The sequence below is a fragment of the Microcaecilia unicolor genome, chromosome 1 (assembly GCF_901765095.1).
Source record: "Microcaecilia unicolor chromosome 1, aMicUni1.1, whole genome shotgun sequence".
Classification (NCBI taxonomy): Eukaryota; Metazoa; Chordata; class Amphibia; order Gymnophiona; family Siphonopidae; genus Microcaecilia; species Microcaecilia unicolor.
Window position 1 is genome coordinate 108,156,787 of NC_044031.1, and position 24,933 is coordinate 108,181,719.

At 43.1% G+C, this 24,933-nt stretch overlaps 1 protein-coding gene across 1 annotated transcript in view; it reads right to left on the reverse strand.

Moving 5' to 3' along the window:
- The window catches only part of KIAA1217 (KIAA1217 ortholog), a 656,634-nt gene that overhangs the window by 342,117 nt on the left and 289,584 nt on the right, over positions 1-24,933 (reverse strand). Inside the window, exon 4 of the mRNA XM_030201398.1 lies at positions 6,361-6,559. Coding sequence (XP_030057258.1) covers positions 6,361-6,559 — 199 coding nt within the window. The remainder of the gene's footprint in view (positions 1-6,360; positions 6,560-24,933) is intronic.

The window sequence follows — 24,933 nt, forward strand, 5'->3', positions numbered from 1 at the left end:
TAAGCCACACTGAGCCCGCAAATAGATGGGAAAATGTGGGATACAAATGCAACAAAATAAAATAAAATAAATAAAAATATCACTATGTAACAGCAGCTGTACTAACTAAATTCTCGAAATGAACACTTTGTGTGCCTCACAGACATCTTCCATTCTCCTTTTGATCCTTTCCTTTTCCATTATATTTTGTTGTAATTATACATTTCAAAAAGAGTTTTAAATCAAATTATTCAGCTATGGAAATACATGGTGTGTTCATATATGCACCTGATAATTATGATTCTTGGCACTGGCAAAGCAGCCTAATACTTTTCAAACGCCAAAAAAGAATGATCATTTTACACCAAAGTACTGTGTCCCATAATTTTATATCATTGTAGTAAGACATGGATAAAACAATTTGAAAATATGTCACCTTATATTTTTGGGGCTGGGGGGAGCAAGGAGATTTGATTAATAGGAGACTGCAGGAGTAAGGAGGTTCATTATCTGGCCTGAAGCCAGTAGGCTGAGCTTGTCACCCTATCAATTACATTGTTTTGGGTGTACCAAGATGGCAGCAGCTGCATGGGGAGAATTAAGACCTCCTTGGGTGGATGGGCTTCAGCCTTGTGACATCACGCCATCTCTTGTGCATCATACCTTTGGGTGGGAGGGAGGAGTCAGTTGTTATAGGGGAAGAATTGGTTAGGACTTGTCTTGAACTACTACTGAAAAAGTGTGAGTTAAATCTAAAAAGAAAAAAATGTTCAGGGTTAACAGGAAATCAGCTTAAGGGGGTGGCTGAGGAAGGTGATAAGGGGTTGATGTAGGGTTACCATATTTTGTCCTCTCAAAAAGAGGACACATGTCCCGTCCCTGCCCCACCCACGCACCACCCCTTTCACATCATCGCCCCGCCTGTGCCCGCCCCTTTTGCGTCCTTGCCCCGCCCCCTGTCACATATTCCCCTACCCCCAGGTCACATATTCCCCTCCCCTGCCTCCCCCCAACACCTCCCCTCCCCTTACTTACTATCTACTGCCCTGGTGGTCTAGTGACCTCTTCGGGGCAGGAAAGATCCCCCTCTTTCCTGCCCAGAGCTCTGTCCTTGCCCTGCATTCTGTTGCTGTGATGGTCTTGGGATTCAAAATGGGGGCCTAGAGTTGAAGTCTCGCGAGGCCACTTCAACTCTCGGTGGCCATTTTGAATCCCGAGACTGTCACAACAACAGGATGCATGGCAAGGGCAGCGCTTAGGGCAGGAAAGAGGGGGCTCTTTCCTGCCCCAGAGAGGTCACTAGACCACCAGGGCAGTAGATAGTAAGGAAGGGGAGGCTAGGATAGAAATCCGGACAAACGGGCGGACTGGCGAAACCCGTCCGGACGCCCGCACATGTCCTCAAAAAGAGGGCGTGTCCGGGTAAATCCGGACATATGGTAACCCTAGGTTGATGGGATGCATGAGTGTGTTTGAGAGAGCAGAGAGAGGGGATTGATGTGAAGAGTGTGTGTGTTGATGTCAGACACAAGATCAGAAGAAACCTGATCAAAAAGGTGAAAAAGTTATTCCAGACAATATGGCGTAAACAAAGCAGAAATTTATTAGATAAAACAGAACCAGTGACCCGACATGGCCACCTTTCAGCTGCTGCCTGCATCAGGGGTTTAGTAAAATATATTTGAAGCAAGTAAAACAAATTGTGAATCTGTATATAGTTTCTGCTTTATCATACAGTTGAAAATAATGGTCCAGTGCAAGTGCAAATATGGAAGAAACCTGGGAGACCAACAATAAAGGGCCCTTTTACAAAGGCATAGTAGGTTCTACGTGCTTGCAGCATGCGCCAAAATGGGACTACTGCCATGCTAGTGCGCCCCCTGGTGGTAATTTCTGATTTGGCGCATGCCCATACCACCGGGACAGATTACTTTTTTATTTCCTACCACACGCAGCATTTCCGGCGTTAATCGGCAGTTGGCACGTGCCAACTGCTCACCACACATGTACGCTGCTCACCACCGCCTAGATCAATGGGTGGCGTTAAGGGCTCAGGCCGTAAATAGGGGTACGTTGTTTTCAATTTTACAGCAGGCCCTTTTCCTGGCCCATTAAAAAAAGCCCTTTTCCCCCAGACACGGTAAAAACTGGCCCAGCGTGCACCAAAAACACCCATCCACACTACCAAGGCCACTTTTTGCTGCAGCTTAGTAAAAGGACCCCTATGTTGTTTGTTTCTCCTGCCTTAGGTATTCTACCTTTTCACCTTGGTGGCTATCTATGCTCTCATGGTTGCATCAGATCACAAACCTGAAGCAACAGGAATGGAAAGAAGTGAGGTGATCTACTCTGTGTGGAAGGAGAGCTGGCAAGTGACCCAGGTCCAGGAGGCAGTTTTTATCTGGTCCTGGATTTCTGATAACCCTACACTGATGCAATTTAGAACCCATAGCATCGACCACCGGTTAGACTAATTTTTAAACTTAACAGACTAATTTTTAAACTTAACAGATATAGCAGTATTACACCATACATACATTGGGAAATTACACTGGCAACCTGTTAATGAGAGAATTAAGCTTAAAGCAGTTTGTTTAATTTTTAAAATTTTATATGGGTCCACGTCAGAACTATTGATTAAACTTACTTCACTCATTATTGGACATTCTCTGCATCTTTGGGATCAATTGATTTTATGCCCACCTTTATATAAGAATGCCAGGTGTTTAAAATTAGTAAATTCCATATTTTTAGTATTGGGAATCATTGTGGAATTCTCTTCCTTCTTATATTAGGACTGAATATAACCATGTTACTTTTAGGAAGAAGGTGAAAATGTTTTTATTTTCTAAAAATGTTAATGATTAGTAGAATTTTTTTGTTATGTTTGTAATTTGAACTAATTTTTTAATTTATCATCTACTTTGTACACCACAATGAACCCCACAGCTGAAGCGGGGATACTAGCGGTCAACAAGTCAGTATTTGATTTGATTTGACTACAAATATCACACTACTTTGGGATGTAAGTTCAAAGTCAGGACAGGGCAAATATTTGTACATCACTACTAATACTTTCCACTCTCTCGGGAGTATCAACTATGTTGCTAATCTTTGTGTCATCCACAAAAAGGTAAACTTTTCCTAGAACTCAGTAACTCGGCAGCTGTGTGGGAATGCGCGAGGATCCCGGAGCCCCTTATTCCTAATCCTTTTCCCATCTCCTTTCCCCATCCCCCATGTCCAATCCTTTCTTTCTCCTCCCTATCCCTGAAATTCCATCCCCATGCCAATCTTCTTTCCTCTCTTTTATCCTTTTTTGTATTCCGAATCCCTCCCCCAAACAAATACAAATATCTCTCTTCCCCACCTAAAAAAGAATTTTAAAAAAATAATATAAATTACCAGGATACATAAAAATGTTGAAAAAACCCCTCTGTTTTTATAGATGAAAAATGAAAATCTATGCAAAATTATATACATATGAAAGAGAATTTCAGGAACCTTATCATAGAATATTTTTTAAATTCTTGTAAACTCTACCCACTCAAGAAACTCAGGCCTGTGGTTATAGAAACAGAGAAAATGACAACAGGCAATAACTATACTGCCTGTCCACTCTGCTCATCCAAACCAACAGCCCCATGTCTCCAACCATTTTCTCCCTTGGAGATCTTCAGTGCTTGACCCATGCTCTTCAATTCTGACACCGCCCTCTTCACCACCTTCACTGGGCAGCTGTCCTATTTGTTCACTACCTTTTCTGAGGGCTTTGTTCTCCCATCCCCATTGATCCAGTTTAAAATCCTCCTCAGATACTTCTCCCCTTCTTTGATAAGCAGATACCATCTCTGCTCAGCAGCCCTTGGAAAATCATCCCATTATCCAGGATGCATTCATCTCCAGGATGTGGGCTTCTCTACTCAAGTCCTCATCCTCAACTAGGAGGATTGAAGAAAACACCAACTGAAGTCCTGTCTGCATCACCCTATCTTCCAGAGCCATGACATCACTTTTCATATTTGACATTTATCAATACGCCGCCTATATTGAATTCTGATAAGAATCAACAAGGAACTGATTCTATCTACTAACTTTTATAATAACGGGCTTTCAGAACCCTTTAAATACTAATGCACTTCCTGGAATGAAATAAAAATCAGATAAAATATGGAAGCTCCGAATGATTTAGATTTTTTTGTCAACTGCAAATTGAATGATATAATTTGGTTCTTAGCACCCACTGCTTTAAAATATGTGGAGGGAAATTTTCAAAATAATTTGCCTTGGTAACTAACCAGTTAGCTGGGTAGATTCCCCTGACAAAAGGAACAAAACCAGGGATAGTGTTAAGGTGGGAACGAGAAAGGACAAGTGTTTGGGGGCAGGGGAGTCGATCAGCAGAATTTTCAAAGAGAAACTCAAGGACTATGTTTTGTCAAGCCCCAAATCAGAAAGAAAAAACATATTACTCTGTCTTTTGAAATCACTGGTATAGCAGAAGTGATTTTATTTTTACTCTGTTTACAATTGTGGGATTTCTTGTGTCGTTAAAGTTATTAAGAGCTCATCCACAGAGCCAGACTTTTTATTTCTTTGGCTGATTTTCTGAACGAGCAGAATTCACCAAAGCTATTATAGCCGTCAGGCTACAACTCCCTGCACAAGCAAGATGCCACACCCTGACCTGCTTTTTGCTTTGAAATTACTGTAAAAAAACTCTATGTAACAGCCATTCAGTGCATCTAGTTTCTGAACCTGTTACCTGCATCCTTCTCAACTACGGTAATTATGTAACATAAAAACATTTTTGTGGTTTTCATAGCTACCACCATACTTGGTCTTGGTGAATGCAAACTCTCAGACCAGCCATGAAGAACCTTCCAAGATGGTCCTATGGAGGGGCATAATCGAAAGGGATGCCCACGTTTTCCTGAGGACGTCCTCGCAGGACGTCCCGGCGAAAGGGCGGGGAAACCCATATTATTGAAACAAGATGCGCGCCTGCCTGCCTGAAATGCACTGCACCCACTAAAACTGCTCCAGGGACCTGCATACTGCTGCGATGGACCTGAGTATGACATTTGAGGCTGGCATAGAGGCTGGCACAAAATATTTTTAAACTATTTTTTTGACGGTGGGAGGAGGTTAGTGAACACTGGGGGAGTAATGGGAGGTCATCCCCGATACCCTCCAGTTGTCATCTGGTCAGTTTGGGCACCTTTTCGTGGCTTGGTTGTAACAAAAAAAGGACCAAGTGCTTGTCAGGGACACCATTTTTTTTCGATTATGGGTCGAGGATGGCCATCTGTTAGGCACGCCCACCTTCGCTACGCCTCCGGCACGCCCCCAGGAACTTTGGTCATCCCTGCGACGGAAAGCAATTGGGGATGCCCAAAATCAGCTTTCGATTATGCCGATTTGGGCGACTCTGGGAGAAGGACGCCCATCTTCCGATTTGTGTCGAAAGATGGGCGTTCTTCTCTTTCGAAAATAAGCCTGATGGTGACTTAAAGATTCTCCTAAAGCTTGGGTTACAATATGGCTCCAGAAAAAGGAAGTAAAACCCGGCTGGCTCAATCCGTCCTCCTTTTTCTGGAGCCATATGGTAACCCTACCTACAGCTCACTGAAGAGTACCACTGTCAGTTTAACTGAGAGTACTACAGTGAATGTTACAAAGTAATGCTGGCAGAGTACTGGTGGAAAGGAAATGTTAAGAACTGAGGGGCTGATGCAGAAAACGTTCTGCATGGTTACCTTCGGTTTAACACTAACATGGGTAAGCAGTGCAGAAAAGGTTTCAATGTGGATGTTAACTCACATGGAAACCCTGGCCACATGTCCCATTACAATAAGTTAAAATGTGGTGATTAGCCATTCCATGACATGCAATAGCCAGGAGCGATGCACACTCGCTCCTTCCTTTGGTGCTGAAATCTTGAAAAATGGTGGCACCATGCCCCATAGGATGTACTGGGCAGGACCAGTCTGCCATAGAGGGGAATGTGATAGCTGTCCATGACCTGTGAGGTACAGATGGTTCTTTAAATTTGTTCAGCTGTCAGGACCTATTATTTTGCTATCAGTGCTATCACTCTTTGCTGCTTTCTCAGAAGCTGTCACTCTAGTTCATTTAGAGGTCATACTAAATGATAAGACACCCATAGGAATATAATGGGCATCTTATCATTTAGCGTGTGCTAAATCTGTTAGCGCACCTTAGTAAAAGGATCCCTATACGGCTGTCATGAGCTGAAAAGAGAAAGTCACTTGAATACATATATAAAATCATGTTAGACCAAGCGTATTTTAGATATCTGCTTCTACCTCTTATTAAGAGGATTCTTTTTTTAATTTGGAGGGGGGAAAAGTAACTTACCTTATATCGTTTAACTCATAATAAATGTTTCGGCTTTCATCCTTGATGTAAATGGCAACACAGGGGGACTCCAGCATTTTCATGGTCAGCTGCTGGGGAAAGGCACTTACAAAGAGGGCACGAATTGTATCTAGGCTTGTGATTTCATTTGGCATTCGTAACTGCTTTGTCTCATCTCCATACTGCAGGTAAAGAGCACCTGTAAGGAAAAATGAGATAGCTTTCAATTATGGGTGAAAATGGGGTGCATCTAAAAGCTTGCAAGCTATCAGGAAAATGCAGTGTCCAATTTTAATATCTCTACAAAATATTCTCTCCTGTAACAGTAGGCTAGAAGACCATATACTGAACAGAAGAACCTTAATACATACCAGCTGTTTCTCAAAAAATATGCCTACAGGTGCTGATTTTGTAAACATTTTTGCCTTCAAGCTCTCAAAGCAAACTGTTAGTCCAAATCCTAAAAGAACATCTACAGTTCTTCAGGATGACAAGCCACGTGCTAAAAATGACCAATTTACATCAAGTTATACACATCCAGAGGGCAATTCAAGAAGAGACACCTATTCTATAAAGGAAAGAAGATGCCTACTTTCCTTAACCAGTGTACATGTGCATATATTTTAGGTTAAACTACCTGCCCAATGACGATGACAAATGACAAAAAATGTCAATACCAAAATAATATAGGGGTTCTTTTACAAAGCCGTGCTAGCATTTTTAGCGCTCACTAAATGCTAGAAACACCCATATATTCCTATGGGTATCTCTAGCGTTTAGTGCGCGCTAATCATTAGTGCGCAATAAAAACGATGCCACGCCTTGGTACAATACCTCCATAGTTTTTTTTTTTTTTCCCATTGTCTTTTTCCAATGTTTTTCAGTTGATGTCCCATTGTTATATTCCCAATGATATTCGAATGTCTCGCACAACCCTGTTCAATGTAATCCATAACCTAGTTGTAACCAATGTATCTCTATTATTCATATCTTATTGTAAGCCACACTGAGCCCGCAAATAGGTGGGAAAATGTGGGATACAAATGCAATAAATAAATAAATAAATAAATAAATAAATAAATAAATAAATAAATAAAGCTAAAACGCATTCACTTTTGCTGTGTACAGCTATTTAAATAATTGGAATTGGATCGGTTCCAATTATTTAAATTGTTGTACACAGGAAGAGTGGATTTGTTATAGCTTTATTGTCTAACAAACTATATTATTCTGGTATTGGCCTACATTTTAGGTGCCATAGAGCTGGTGTAAATACTCGCACTTAGGGGCCCTTTTACCAAGTTGCGGTAAAAAGGGTCCTGTGGTAGTGGCAGCAGCCGTTTTCCCACATGCCAGGGCCCTTTTTACCACAGAGATTAAAATAAAAACCTGAAAAAAAAAACAAATGGCCAAGCTGTGAGCTTGTGCTTATTGTGAGGTCTTGCGGAGGAGGGGAGCACTTGCCGTCACCCAATGAGGTGGCAGTAAGGGCTCCTGCACTACCCCGGCAGTAACCAATTACCTCTGGGTAACCCGCTGCGGTGGATTTAAAAAACAAAACCCAGCAGCACCGGAAATGGTATGCACTGGAGGCGGAACTACCGCCAGTGGCTGTGTTGAGTCAGCGGTAGTTCTGGGTTGCCACGTGGCAACCCTTTAGTAAAAGAGTCCCTTAGATTGTTAAAAAATGTATGTAAATTATAGTATTCTCTGCATCCTGCTCAGATTCTACCCATATGTATGCTCACCTTCAAAGTACACACCATTACATTTAGTGCCAAGGACATTTGAACTGAGTGGAATAAAAGATTTTTTAAATAAAAATAAATAAATGTGTATGTGCATACATGCCAGCCTAGATTCTATATATGTATGGTGCCTACGAAATCAGCGTCGAAAAATACTTGCATAAACGGTATTCTATAAGCCATGCCTAAAGCTTGGCATGGTTTACAGAATACACACTTAAGCAGAGAGTCATGTGTAAATTTATGCGTGGCCATTTGCACCAATGAAAACATGGTTCAAATGCCCACACCTACATTTATGCACGGAGCACCATTATTCTGTAATTACGTGCATAACTCAAAACCACACCCCCAATCCACCCCAAAACGTCCATCACCCTCCCATTTCCATGCCCCCTTTTTTGGATCATGCGTAAATTTTAGGCGCAGATCCCATGCCTAACTTTATGTGCATTGTTCACAATTAAATCTAATTAGTGTCAATAATTGCTTGTTAAAAAGCCAATTATTGGCACTAATTGACTTGTAAGTTAATTAAATTGTTCATGCAAATTGGGAATGTGCTTAAATTTGCATGCACAATTTTTGGCAACCTTTATAGAATTAGGGGGACCATGTGTATCTAGGGGAAAGAGAAAGGGGATGGAATTTGATATACTGCCTTTCTGTGGTTACAAACAAAGCAAATTACGTATTCCCTCAGATTCTATAAATAGCGCTCAAATTTATGTGTGCAAAATTGCACGCTATTCTGAGATGCATGTGCAACTAAACTGGCCAATGAGCATTTAGCACCAATAACTGGGTGCTATCAATTACTGGTGTTAACTAGCAACAATTTAGATTTGCACACACATCTTGCTAAGCACTATTCTATAAAGATCCATGCTCAAATCTTTTAGCAAGCAATTTGTAAGGGGGCGTGGCCATGGGAGGGGCAAGAGCAGGTCAGGGGTGTTCACTAACGACGTGCGCAGTATTAGTGAATACCAGGGATCCACGCCTAACTTACATGCCAGGATTTACACCAGGTTTCAGTGATGTAAAACCTTGCGCCTAAAGTTTGGCAGGGAAATCGGCTCTAAGTGCTATTATATAAGCCGTGCACAACTCGGAGCACTGTTTACAGAATATCGCTCTGTGCAGTTTTTTTTTATCAGCGTCCAAATCTGGGCACCCTTTACTGAATCTAGTCCATTATGTACAGGTACTGATTTTGTACCTGGGGCAATGAAGGGTTAAGTGACTTGCCAGCATTCTGGTCATTTATGTATGATGCCTAAATGATGGCACCTTCTTTATAGAATTACCCCTCCCCCCATGTCTATTTTATTTTAACTAAAAATGCAATTTCTGACATGCATGTAATGTCCTTGCATATCTTCCCCCATTTCCCAAAATAATTTGGGAGGGGTCTGAGAGCCCACATAACGGGACTTAACAGACAAAAATTCTAGCACACCATGAAGTCAATTTTCAAACACGTTTACTTTGGAAACTAACCAACTTGAGTAACAACATTTTGCTGACTAGCAGGGCCTTTTCCTAAAGTGTGGTACAATGTTGCAATTATGACAGTTACCGCAGAGAAAATACAATTAGTGCACATTAAGAGCACTACAGATGCATTTAGCTTCACCTATTCAGAAGGTGTTAAATGTTCTGCATTCTCTGCTGTGTTAACAATGAACGGTAAGGTACAGTACATTAAGTGTAGGGTGCATTTTACATCCGCTGTCTGCCCCATTCCATCTTGTGCAGTTAACATGGGAATGAGCATGTCCTAAGTGGCATGTTGCCATGTTAAATGTTACTGCAACCATGCAGAAACAATGTGTGCTCATTCCTGTGTTAATTACTTAATACATTTTAGCAAAGTCCCCTAAATAATCATTAAAGAGCTAAACATAGCAGCTCAAATTATGAGTAGGACCAGGGGGGTAGGGTTAGATTATGAGAAAAAATTAGGTGCTAACTTCCTAACTTGATAAGTCATATCTAGGCACTGCCGTAATAGGTTTAAATCTGGCTGTTGAGACATTCACTCATCCTGTCATCCGCTCCTCTCACTGCCTAAAGGTTAAGCCTTGCAGTAGGAATGAGAACTCCCATGATTTCCTCTTCCTTCATGAAGAAAGTCTGAGTCATGAAGGGGGAACAAGAGCTTCCCCTTGTACCCTTTAGATAAGAAGACCCCCATACTCATCAAATTTCAGAGCTGCCAAGGGACATCAATATTACAAAGAGAGATTACCCTTGCAATCAGTCCAGAAAAATACACAGGTAGAAAACCACAACAGATCAACACCACAAACCACAGAAAAAAAAAGATAGAAAAAATGTTTATTATATGTGCTACTACACTTGGAGGTAAATTGAAAATCATAACTGACATGGCATAGTTCGCCCCAACATTGGGCTGCATCAGCGGTTTGTTACCAATCATCAGTTGGGACAATACACTAGAGAACAACATAGGGATGGGGGCACTTGGTAATCCACAGTAACCATAATATTTTAACGGAACTATCATGGGGATGGAGTTTGAATTGCGGAGATGGGGACAAACTTTGTCCCCGTGTCATTCTCTAGGTCCTTCCTATATGCAAAGTCGCATCTTCTTGCCTAACCTCTGCTTAACCTGTTTTGCTGCACAAGACAGTTGCACACTCTGGAGTGTTACATTATGAATGAGGGCAAGATGATGTCAGGGAGTGAGGCAGAAAGCACCGGTACAGGTGTGGGGGCAGGGTTTTGTTCGTATTATGATTTTTTTGTGTGTCTGGTGTGCTTGCTGTAGCTCAGCCAGTCTGAGCGTGTTCCAATGGCCACACTCTCTATATGCGCGAGAATTCTAGTGTCAGCTGCTGAGAAGTTCCAGCTTCATTCCGCCTGTTTCTCTAACCTCGTCTTCCCCAGAGCAGCACAGTATCACCACTGCAGACAGCAACAATGAGGAGCTGGGACTGAACAGTGAGTACGGGGGAAGGAGGCATTGTCACTAATAAACCTTGAAGTGCTTATAGTAATAACGTACGTGAAGGTAAGTGTAGAGGTTATGGAAAAAAGGGGGAGACTAATCTATATGTAGCTACATACATAAATGTATATATAAAAATAAAAAGTCCAGTTATCTCCCTCCCCTCCCTACTCCCTCACGCTATCAACCATCTGTGATACAACAGGTCAATAAGGGTCTTGTTAGCTTGTTGGTTGACAGTGGCCCAAGCCAATCAGCGGAGGGCTCTTCTGTGGATTTTTATTTTTTCTTAATGTCTCACAAACAAGGGGTGGGTGGGATGAGGACAGCTTATGACTATAAAATCTTAATAAGGCAGTCTCTATCATTTTTCTAAAAACTGCAAAGTTGGCTACTTCAAAGGTGGACAGCAAAGAGAAAATTCAAATGTTGATATCAGGGACCTTGTAGGATCATAGCAGTGCTTGCCAAACTTTTATCCTTTATGACCCTATTTGAACACTTAAAAACTTACATGACCCCAGATGGTGATGGGACCAGAATAGCAGATTTCTATACTCTGCTTCTTATCCATCCTCTTGTCCTCCACTTATCCAAAGCAGGAAAGCAGTAGCAGTAGTCAGCACAGCTTCACAGTTCAGCGCGTTCAGTGTCTTTGAATGTTGATTAGTGTGCTGTGGAAGGCATTTGTTATCATTGATATGGATGATGAAAGCTGCAGTTTCGTCAAGTGCAAGGCTTGTTAAGACAACATTGAAATAGAAGTCATAAGAAGATACCAGTGCACTGAAAGTGCACACAAAAAGTTGTGAGCAAAAGCCTACTGTTATGAGAAAAATTGGGGACATCTTCCATAAAGTGATTCAGAAGAACGAACCCAGAATGATTACTGTGCCTACAATAGTGAAAGCAGAAGTTACTGACACAATCGCCTTGATGTGCACCATGGACATCAGGCTCTTCTCTATAGTCAAAGGAATTGACTTCACTCATCTCGCTGAGAAGTTGATTTCAATTGGGGCAAAATATGGCCAATTGATCAGATACTGCCCTCTGCCAGAATATGATTACGTCATCCGCTTGGGTCCGATTCATCTTGCTTGACACAGAAAGTCTAGGGGGAGTCTAATGGAGATGAACACAGGACCTTCATCTTGTTGCTCCTGAAATACCTTGACCTTGGTATACTGAGGGCAGTTTGGGACATCATGGTCTGTTCTAAGAGCAGTAGAAAGTCTGGTGAATGTCTTTGACAAACATTTTCCAGCAGCAAACCACTGCTTGAAATTCCACAACAGTCTTGAAAGACAAAATTTAGAAGGGGGGAAAATAACAAAAAGGAAATTTCCCTCTTCAGTAGCAAATTGACAGACAGCATAAACTACATCTAAGGCAACAACATGGACAAAAATATATTGAGGGGATTTGTGAGGTAACAGTCATGTGGGAAGTCCTTTCTTCATTTTTAAGAACTCTCAGATCCATGCACCCAATGGCGTCACCCACTTGGGTCCGATTCATCTTGCTTGACAAAGAAAGTCAAAGCACCTCACACAGACAGCCCAAAGGTCTTATTTTTGCAAAATGACTTCTTGTTGAAGGCCCAAACCAAAAAACAGTTAAACATCAAAATGCTGTCCACTTTCAGGATACTCTGCTTCTATTTCATGATGAAATGTGATGGTGAAAAATGGAACAGTATCTATACTTTGCTATTATCAATATGTAAAACTTAACACATCTTAAATAACTGGCAACTGAATTCAGTGGTAAAAAAACGACAGAAGCTGCTTTTGGATTTAAATGACATAATTTGTGTCTTGTCTGCCTTTGATGTGGCAACAAGAGTCTTCTGATCAGATTCCTACCATCTGTAACATCCTTCCATCACGTGCCCAGTTACTCAAGCATCTTACTGTTACTGCAACAGATTCATCCATTGTTGCTGGCATCAAGGAACATTTCCAACACTTAATTGACACTTATTTTCCAGTTTATCCACTACACTGTGCTGCTTCTCTTCTAAACCCACATCTGAAAGACAATCCAATTATCTTCCAAGATGATTTAAAAACACAGACAAGAAGGCTGTACCAACAGATCGAAATGGAAAGCTCCATCCATCAACAACTCAGGATCCTCCACAATCCACATTTCCAGAAAGCATCACGTCTGTGGAAAAGCTTTTTCCAAAAGAATGAAAATGGATGTTAGCAGTTTTCTGGGTGACTTTTATGGTACAATATCTTCTCTGAAAGCTGTTGTTAATGAATTGGACAGTTATTTCTCTTCAAGTGATGCTGCTGCTGATGTTTTGTAATTTTGAAAAAATAAGCAAAAGTGCTGGCCAAAACCTTACACGGAGGATCCTGTGCATTCCTGCTACCTGAAACCTTCTAATAGGACATTTTCCATTGCGAGGAGGACTGTGGAAGAAAGGAGAACTAGACTGAATCCTAAGATTGTTCAGGACATATTATTTGTCCACGGATTATAATAATAAGAGTATTTTGATTAAAATGTACTAATATACATGTAATGTTTTTCTTTGGTTATGATACCTATAGGCCTATAAAAGGCTTTACATAATCTATAAAACTGCAAAACATGCAGGGGCAGGGTCAGAGATTGTATGGACAGGGTGGGGTTGGAGTTTCAGTTTGTGGGGATGGGGACAAATTTCATCCCTGTGTCATTCTCTATAAAACATGACACCACAATGTTAAATAGGACAATTCAGCCTGCCTTCTTCTGCACACAAAGTCGCATCCCCGCCCCCCCCCCCAGATCAACTCATATCTCATCGTTATCCCCTTGCCAACAGCACTTACCTGACCCTCCAACATTCACCCCTTCATGCAACATTCACCACAAGAATTAATTCACCCTCTTCACCTCACCCAATATTTACCCCCTTTGTGCATTCTTCTCTTCATCCTCTGTAAGCATTTGCCTCCTATCATTCTCTAAAATATCACTCACAGCCTCCCAATACATTTTTCACTGTTATCTGACTTGTTCCCAAGGTGCCTTCTTCCTCCTGTCCTCTGCACATAGCTGAGTCCCCATCCTGGAATGCAGGGAGCTGCTCCACCTCTTGCCCTACTTTTACCCTAGTGCTCCCTGTGGCAATGGGACAGGAAGGAAAGCGTGAGGATAGAGTGGAATACAGCAGAGTAAAAAACATTTAACTCTTTTCCCTTCTTGAGGCCCTCCCACTCCCTTCATCCCAACTTGTTACCTGTTGACATGGGGACAGGCAGGAGGGGAGGGTCTGCGGCTAGAACAAATGCAGCAGAGAATAAAACAATTGTTCTATTTTTTTTTTAATTATTCTTATTTGGAAATTTCCTTGTGTTAGTCTGGTTGTGAGCCCTTGAGCCCCGGCCGAGGCCTAGTACAGGTGATAGGCCGAGGGTGGGTCGAGCAGGCACTACACACTACCCCAGCTACCAAGCCCTGTACACACATGCAGCAACAAACTTGCACCTCCAGTAAAGGGAAGATAGGGCAATCAGGCGGGCCTCATGGCTTATCGGGAACCCATTCACTCAGAATTCAAGTTTGCAGGCCTCATGGCCTAAACGGAACTGAGTCATACGTAGGGAGGGAAGAAAGAGACTAAACGAGGGGTCCCCCACGGGGACCGGAGCACCAACAACACCCTCAGTGCTGGCAATCAAGGAGAAAGGAAAGCATACACAGAAACACGTCAAGCCGTAGCCCACCACACACAAAGAAAGTGAGGGACTGCAAAATAAAAACACTGTAGGCAGAGACCCTCAGCAGACAGGAAAGGGAAAAATCCGCAAAACAGAGTGTGGAGCCTAACACACACCCAGCAGAGAAAGGGACAGTGCTCTGTAATACAGGAGGTACTTACAGCAAAGAAAGGACTGAAACAGTCACAAAGGGAAGACTGCAGTAAACAGACAACTGCCAGAAGCAGAGAAACTCTGCAGGCAAAGGGTTAAACCAAGCTCAACACACACAGCAACCAGAGGCAGGGAACACTGCAAACAACAGAGAACAATGAAAGAGCAAAAAAACAACCTGGAGGGAGAGAAACAAAGGGTCCGAGTCTGCTACAAGGGCAGGACCTGCAAAGCAGAAAATAAACACAGCACAAAGGGAAGGAAGGGGAAGGAAAACAAACAAACTGGAACGGGAGGAGGAAGGAACTCACCACACAGCACCACAGCCAAACAGAGAGAATCCCAGGTGCAGTGTGGAGAGGTAATTAGACACACACAGGCAGCAGCCAGCAGACAGAGGGCCAGATGCACTAAACTTAACGAGCCATTAACGCGCAAGTAGTAAACCCTGGCATGCACTAAAGACTTTTTTCCGACGACGGTAGCAGCTAACACAAACGGAATGCAGATGAGCAAATTGTGTACAAACCCTATTGTAATGAGATGCACAAACCTTTTCCGATTGCCTTAATGCTGGAAAATCTAACGAGAGGTCTGTACCTCTTGTTGGGGCTGCGCGGGATTGAAAAACTGCTACAAAAGTAACAAAAACAAAAAATCGGGGGGGGGGGGGGGGGGGGAAGTCAAGTGCTAGTCAGGGACATCCTTTATGGACGTCCTTCACTCATCAACAACAAACAAACAAAAAAAGTGCTCCGCTTCAAAAAAGACGTCTATTTTGGACGTCATCCCCCCCCAAGATGCCACGCTGCTCACCCCCTCTGATGTGGCTCAACAATGCAGTTGAGGACACCCATCCCAAACAAAAACCGCCCATTTTGGCCGTCATTCCCCCCCCCCCCAGAAGATGCCTCGCTGCTCACCCTCTCCAATGCGGCTCGATGCAGAGGACAGTGCAGTTGAGGACGCCCATCCAAAAAAAATGTCCATTTTGGCCGTCATTCCCCCCCCACAATAATAAAAACGTCTTTTTTGGCAGTGCTTCACTCAGCTGAGAGAACTGAAAGTCCGCACTGTGACTGGCTCAGAGACGTCCAGGTCTCTCAGCTGAGTGAAGCACTGCCAAAAAAGACGTTTTTATTATTGCGGGGGGGGGGGGGGGGGATGACGGCCAAAATGGACATTTTTTTGGGATGGGCGTCCTCAACTGCACTGTCCTCTGGATCGAGCCGCATCGGAGGGGGTGAGCAGCGAGGCATCTTCCGGGGGGGGGGGGGGGAATGATGGCCACAATGGGCGGGGTTTTTTTTGGGATGGGCGTCCTTAACTGCACTGTCGAGCCACATTGGAGGGGGTGAGTGGCGCGGCGTCTTCGGGGGGGGGGGGGGGGAATGACGGCCAAAATGGGCGTTTTGGGGGGGATGGGCGTCCTCAACTGCACTGTTGAGCCGCATCGGAGGGGGAGAGCAGCACGGCATCTTCGGGTGGCAGAGGGAGGCGTATTTGGCATGCGCAGAGTAGCCAGCATAACGCTTGGCTGCTCTGCACATGCTCGACTGGCCGATTGGCCGACTGTTTAACGATGGAATAGAGAATGCAAGTGAGCTACAACAAGCAGCTCATTTGCATTCCCTTTCCTTAATGCATGCCCGTTCCTTACCGATTCGCTAAGGGAATCGGTAAGAGAAGGGCTCTAATGATTGTTTAGTGCATCTGGCCCAGATAGCGGGGATGGGACGACTTCCCTATGAAGAAAGACTAAGGAGGCTAGGGCTATTCAGCTTGGAGAAGAGACAGCTGAGGGGAGACATGATAGAGGTATATAAAATAATGAGTGGAGTGGAACAGGTGGATGTGAAGCGTCTGTTCACGCTTTCCAAAAATACTAGGACTAGGGGGCATGCGATTAAACTACAGTGTAGTAAATTTAAAACAAATCGGAGAAACTTTTTCTTCACCCAACGTGTAATTAAACTCTGGAATTCATTGCCGGAAAATGTGGTGAAGGTGGTTAGCTTAGCAGAGTTTAAAAAGGGGTTGGACGGTTTCCTAAAGGACAAGTCCATAAACCGCTACTAAACGGACTTGGAAAAATCCAAAATTCCAGGAATAACATGTATAGAATGTTTGTACGTTTGGGAAGCTTGCCAGGTGCCCTTGGCCTGGATTGGCCGCTGTCGTGGACAAGATGCTGGGCTTGATGGACCCTTATGACAGAGCAACAGAAACTGCAAGCAAGGAAAGGAGTAATCAAACTCCATGCAAGCACAGAGCTAATAGCTCAGACAGAGCAAAGGTAAGGCTTCAGCAGAAAAGGAATAATGCCAAAACAGGGGTTGTAGGGAAATGTAAGCTTAAGTAGATCAGATTGACATCAGCGGAGCCCCTGACAGCCAATCAGGAGCGGTTCCAAGCATTCCCCTGCCTGACTAGCAGAATTCTAACAGTCATAACACCTTGATACTGTCAAGGCAAGGATAATATTCACATAAATATCATCCAGGAATATAACATAATATATTATACAGAATATACAATCTAGTTATTCTACTTTATTACTTTGCTCCCTTCCTCAGCACTTCCCCTCCTGTTTTCTGCAGGTTGCCTACAGAAAAGGAGTTGGAGCAGTAAACAGATTAGCAGGGGCCGACTGAGAGTGGTCTGGGTCCCACACCTCCCAACACCTTCCTACCGCCGTGCTGCTGCCCCCCCTACCACTGCAGCTGACGCCCCCGCTGCCCCGATCCTATCTGAAGGGCCCTGGTGGTCTAGTGGTCTCAGCGGGGGAGGGAGGGGGGCCTGCCCACTGCACTGCTGCTATTCCCCACCTGCTGGCACCACTGTGTTTTCAAAACGATGGCTGAGACTTCCCGCGGTGGTCTCAACAGTCTCACGAGACTTCCGCAGGGAGTCTCGGCTGCCATTTTTAAAATACAGAGTTGCCGGGCAGGGGGAACAGTGTCAGCACAATGGGCAGGAAAGAACATGTTCCCCCCTGCAGAGGCCACTAGATCGCCAGAGGCATGCCTTTAAAGGTAGGAATGGCACTGCCCAGTTGCCCAAATGGTCATTAGTTATTTTCTGCAATAGATCATGGTTGGTGGGAGTTGAACTTGCCCCAACAGGAGTTTCGGAGATGACTGGCTAAGGAGTCTCCTGCCAGTTGCAAGAGACTGGGCAGGTCTGCATTCCCCTCCCCCTCCTCCGACCCTTCAATCCTTGCAGCCTGCAGGAGGACACGTACTTCCCTTCTGCCACCTTGATGTCCAGCATTGCTCTGACAACACTATTAGTAGTGCTATTACATCTTTGATGGGGAGGGAAGCAGAGCCCGGGAGGGGGGGGGGGGGTCATGACATTCAGTTCAAGTCTCTTATTTTGACACATATCCAAGAGGCCGGCTCTGCTAATGTATAGTGTTAAATTTTGGTAGAAAGCTAGAAAACCAGGAGGAGGGCATATTTCTCAGGAGAGCAAATATTCTATTTTATTCTGAAATTTCTATTCTGCTTTTAACTTGTAATTCAAAGCGGATCACAGAGCAAAGAGATATCCCAACTGGATAGAATTACATTAAAAATAATAATCTAATCTTAATAAAAAATACACATCTAAGTTATTTTTATAAAACAAAACATTAAGAAGTGAACAAAATAATTTTTAAAAAATCTTTTAAAAAGAACTGTAAGGAGAAATAGTTAAGTCAACTGTTGTAGGTAGACTATTCCATATTTTTGTGCCTTGGAAGGCAAAAGAACGTTCCCAAACAGATATCAATCACATGTTTTTTTTTACAAAAGGGATATCAAGAGACAGATTTTTAGAACTTCTTAGATGCCCTCTATGACACAGGAATATAAGCTAGTTTTCAACCATTTTAAATTGAATTTGAGGTTCTTAGCCAATGTAAGTTATTCAACAGAGGGCTAACCACAAAACCTGCCTGATCCAATGATTAATCTAGCAGCTGTATTCTGCAGAAGTTGGAGTCACTGTATTTGTTGTTTATTTAAGCCACAATATAAAGAATTATAATAATCCAATAATGGAAGCAAAATTACCTGTGCTATTGTTCGAAATCCACCAGGGTTTAAGGATGCCCTTCCCTAATAGCTCTCAATTCCATTAGATGAAAAAAGAATGTCCTTATCAAACCAGTAATCTGGTGGTCATAAAATAGCTTAGAATCTAAAATTATAACTAAAATTGGACCGAGGAAAGATTTATTATTTCAGAAGAGACCTTCTGCTGGTCACCAAACCATACTAACTTTGTTTTCTGCGTATTAAGTTTATGAAAGTTAGCTGAAGCCCAATCTTCTACTATTTTAATATAATGCCTTAGTGCATGCAAATCTATCTCATGAATATTCATTGTGGATATCCTGAAAACCTGACTGTTTGAGGTGCCTCCAGGACCAGGCTTGGGAACCACTTAACCCCTGTTTACAAAGCCACGCTAGTGGCTGCCATGCGCTAATGCTGACACAGCCCATTCGCTTTGAATGGTCTGTGTTGGTATTGCTGTGAGGCTTTGTAAACAGGGGGGTTAGTAATGAAAAGGTATTCTCCAAAGAATCTTGAACAGGCACAAACCAAAAATGTCATCCGAATACGATAATGAAAAATATTTACAGACTGTAAGTAATCTCCCAAATGGCTCATGTAAACATTAAAAAGTTAAGGCAAAAATGCGGACCCTTGAGGGTCACCACGGTTCAGCTTCCAAACCTTTGATGATATACCATTCTTCAAAATGCTATATTGTCTATTTCCCAAGAAGGACGAAAATCATTTAAAAACTGATCCCCCAATACCCATTTCACTAAATCTAAAAAGCAGCAAATCATGATCCACAGCGCCAAACGCTGCGGAAATATCAAATTGCAATAGGAGAACTTTCTTACCCTAGGTTATGTATCGCTTTATTTCTGTTATAAGCACTGTAAGAATTGTCTCCATGCTATGCATCGGGCAAAACCAATATATAGGGGCCCTTTTACTAAGGCACGCTGAAAAATGGGTTGCGCTGGTGTAGGCATGTGTTTTGGACATGCGCAGGTCCATTTTTCAGCACGCCTGGAAAAAAGGCCTTTTTTGTGGCTGAAAATGGACGTGTGGCAAAATTAAAACCAGCGCACGTCCATTTTCAGCCTGAGACCTTACTGCCACCCATTGAGTTAGTGATAAGGGCTCCTGCGGTAACCCGGCAGTAACCGGGCAGTGTGTGTAAACTGCCCATTACCACCGGGTTACCACCACGCTAAGCATTTCCAGGGTTTTCATTTTTTCAACAGAAATGGTGCGCGCTAGACCTGGAACTACCGCTGGTGGCTGAGTTGGGCTGGCGGTAGTCATGGAATAGCACGTGGTAAGCCTGCGTTGTTCTTACCGCTGTTTCGTAAAAGGGCCCCTAATGAAAAAAATATTTTCTCATATTTGATACAAAAGTATAACCTGAATGGCATGTCCTTTTGTCTTACTCTTTGAAAAAGTAAACAATCAATTCACATCCAACTGCTCTATTGTAAGGATTTTGTAGACCTCTATCATATTATTATTATTATTATTAGCATTTGTATAGCGCTACCCCCCTCAACTGTCTCTTCTCAAGCTGAAGAGCCCTAACAAGCAATTCCTCACTTGAGAGCAGTTCTATCCCTTTATTCATTTTGGTTGCCCTTCTTTGAACCTTTTCTAATTCTGCTATATGTTTTATAAGATATGGTGACCAGAATTGCACACAACACTCAAGGTAAGATCGCACTATTATAAGATGCAGAGGCATTACATCTGTTCACTTGTTAATTGCTTTTATACCTCACAAACCTTGAATAAAAATATTGAACTGAAATGTTGTCTTATTTTCTATCCTTTTCCTAATCATTCCTAACTTTCTATTTGCTTTTTTTTTGCTGCCGCTGCACACTGAGCACTGTACAGTAATTGTCCATTGCCAATGTCCCGATTGTTCTTGCTATACACTGCCTTGGGTGAATTTCTTCAAAAAGGTGGTAAGTAAATCCTAATAAATAAAATAAGCAGCATGAATGCTCTTACTTAACAACCTGATCTCTAGCGTTAGTACTGTGAGGATACCCTAGGGGTCAACAGACACCACTTTGAGGCCACCATCCAATGACCAGGAGTAACCGGGGATCGCTTCTGCTTCCTCCTACTAGCCACCAGGAAACCCCCTAGTAGGTGCTGAAGAGTTGTGGAATTGGGGGGAGGGGCATGAGATTTGAATGTTCGGAGGGGGGGGGGGAGTTATTGGGGAGCTAGGTGATTTATTTTACCACTTGCTCATTTAAAAGATAGCAGACCTCAACTTAGCGCCTGCTACCTTTGCATTACTGCAGCCTGGAACATGCAATGTTCTTGGCTGTAGTGATACAAAAAGAAATTTACCGTGTAAGTTATTACCCTGCAGTAATGAAGTGCTACAGATTAGCGACGCCGACTCCCATGGTACACTAAGCTGTGGTAACAAGCATTGTTGTGTTATTTTACAACAGCACAGGAACTACTTCTCTTAATCAAAAATGAGTCTCATTTTATTTTTTTGCTCCAATATCTTTCACCACATTGTTCACAATGACTACAGATGAATGAACAAAGCTGAATGCAGAATATTTCTTTTTCTCTCACAGTCAATGAAGAGTGAATTCAGCCTTCAGGTAATGAAGACAGACAATACTAGCTTCTGTAGTGTTACAAAAATAGCTTAGCACTATTAAACACTGGACTCCTTTCAACTAGTAGATTCTGGCCAAGTGTTTGAAATGCTCTTTGTATTCAATGTGTTGAGTAACAAGTACAAGGTTTTTAACTAAATGCTCACTTTAAAATAAACATGTAATTATGGGCATTTGAAGAAGCCAAGTACAGAGTGTCTTGGGCATTGTGTTTACCCAAATGTCATCCCTGTACTTGAGTTATTCAAATGGCCCCTAATGACATGTTCTTTCAAAACGGGCATTCCCTTATGTTGGTCATGCAGTGCAATGTTTGCATTCTGTTGAGTTGATACAATAACGGCCAGCTTTGGCAAAATGACTCACATTCACATCATACAACACACATTATTCTCCTAGACACTTTAGATATAATTATTAGAAACTTCAATAAGGAAAGATGCTTATAGAGAATGTTGATTCGCAGACCCATCTATGAACCAATATGGTGGTGGAGAGAGTAGTTGTGTTCTGTGGGGCTCTGCACTGTTAGCTGTACTTGTATAGAAACCATGGGAAAGTGTAAGGGGAAGGGGAAGATGATATCCCCAGGGTCATTTATGGCAGAGCTATGTCCAAAAATGTCTCGCCTAACTATCTGCTTCATAATTGGTAGGCTGTAGCTTCTGTCAGGATGGGAGCTTAGGTGTTGCTGGAGGGTGGAATCTTTGAATCCTAATGATGGTTTCCATTCCTTCTTCCAGTGTTTTTCCAGGTGTAGTACCTGCTAGGAGAGGTAGAACAAGTTGGGCGTCAGCTAGCTCTGTTGGAAGACCGCAAGGTAGTTGTGGAGGAACAAGGTCCTATGGTAATAGAGACAGGAGTGTGATGGAGGTGGTGCCAATAAGGACTGTTGAAATGAGTGACCTAGATGTGGGCATGCGTTCTAATTTGTCTTTTGAAGCTGTAGCTGTGGCCTTTTATCTAGCTAAAGGTTTTCCTATGGTTAAACCTGCCTCGCTTTCCCTAGATAATATAAGAACATAACATAAGAACATAAGCATTGCCTTACTGGGACAGACTGAAGGTCCATCAAACTCAATATTCTGTTTCCAACAGTGACCAATCCAGGTCACAAGTAGCTGGCAAGATCCCAGAACAGTAAAACAGATTTTATGCTGCTTATCCTAGAAATAAGCAGTAGATTTTCCAAGGTCCCTCTTAATAATAGTTTATGGACTTTTCTTTTAGGAAATTATCCAAACCTTTTTAAACCTTGCTAAGCTAATTGCTTTTACCACAGTCTCTGGCAATGAGCAGGGGTTTTAACCTGGGGTCCACAGATCGTAATAGATTTCAGGTAGGTCTGTTAACTTAGTTGGGAAAAAAATTAAAACTTTATTTTCACTAACTTCTAACTTAAATTCAGCTTTTCATTCAATAATGAATGTAGGTAACAAAGGGGTCCTTTTACAAAGCTGTGGTAAGCCCAACTTTGTAAAAGGACCCTCAGAACATGTCATATCCAGTGCTACAAAACTTTTAACTTTTGTAGTGCTGGTGTGTACCTGGCGGTAATCGGGCAGGGCTTCACTTACCACATGGCCATTTCCTGAAAAAAACAAAGACCTGCCTTTTACCTGCAGCAGTAAAAGAGAGTCTCGGCGCGTGTCAAAAACATGCACTTATACCAGTGCAGGCCCCCTTTTGCCACAGCTTTGTAAAAGGGGCACAAAGTAATTTCTGGCCTCCAGATTCCAAAAATGTTTTGTTAACTTCAATAAATCAAAATTATTACACCCTAAAACAGACAAAGCACTCGTACTACATATTTATTTTTTAATATTTTGCATTTGAGCATAATTGATTTCCTTGTAATTCAATCTATATCTATATATTGTACTTCATATATGTAGCCCTGGTCCCACCAAAAGTTCCAGGTCGCTACAAAAGTTTTATTTCTTACTGAGATGGGCACACGCCGGGGTCGGAATAACTCTGGTAGGCCATAGGGTTTAAAGCCACACTTTATCTTTATTTCTTTATCAGTCTGGGAGTAAATTAACTTCATTCTCACTCCAAAGAAACTCTCTCCACTCAGGATTTATAAAACAAATGCAAACTTTACTGGAATGCTGCAACAGGCAGATATCCAAACTTCATATTTCTTTTGTAACAAAACAGTTCAATCTGTATACTAATAGTTTAATTTGCTGAGAGAAGTTTTTGTGCCATTGGTACTATTGGTAGAAATACTATTTACTAAGGGCTTCTTTTACCCACTGCAATAAAAGGGGGCCTGTGCTAGTGTCAGCACATGTTTTTGACACACAACGAGACCCCCTTTTATTGCAGCGGATAAAAGGCTGGGGGCTTTTTTCGAAAAGAAATGGCCATGTGGTAAGTGTGTGGCCATTTCTGGGGTAGCCCTTACCGCCATCCATTTAGGTGATGGTAAGGGCTCCTGTGCTAACCCAGTAGTAACTAGGCAGCGCATGGTGCTGCCTGATTACCGCCGGGTAAGCCCTGGCGCTACAAAAATACTAAATAATTTTGCAGCACCGGAAATGGCGTGTCCTGGGAGGTGGAAACTTCCGGATTGGCACATGGCAAGGTCATTGCCTCACGTCAACTCTGTAGTAAAAGGGCCTCTAAATTAACAGTCTCTTATAATCCTAGGGCAGGGGCGTAGCTAGGTGGGGCCACGGGGGCATGGGCCCCCACAGATTTAGCCCTGGCCCCCCTGCTTTCACCCCCCCACCGCCGTCAACCATCCCCCGCCACATTGACCCCCCCCTACCGCTGCCGCCAGGTAACTTTGTTGGCAGGGGTCCCCAACCCCTGCCAGCCGAAGTCCTCTTCAGCGCCGGTCTCCGGCGCGTTGCTGATCTGGATTCTGTTTCTGTGAGTCCTGACATCCTGCAAGTAGGAACGTGTAGGACGTCAGGACTCACAGAAACAGAATCCAGATCAGCAAATGCGCCGGACTCGGAGACCGGCGCTGAAGGGGACTTCGGCTGGGAGGGGTTGGGGACCCCGGCCAGCAAAGGTACCTGATGGTGGTGGGGGAGGGCTGGCGGCAGGAGGGAGGTCGAAAGGGATGGGGAGTGGCAGTGGCACCCGGGGGGGGGGGGGGTCCAAAAGTGGTGGGGGGTTGGCGGCACCTGGGGGGGGGGCTAAAATGTGCCCCCCTCACCTCGGGCTCTGGACTCCTTCCCACCAAAGTCTGACTATGCCCCTGTCCTAGGGTATTACAGCTCCACCAGTCCAGTACCCATCCTTTTGGGCAGAATA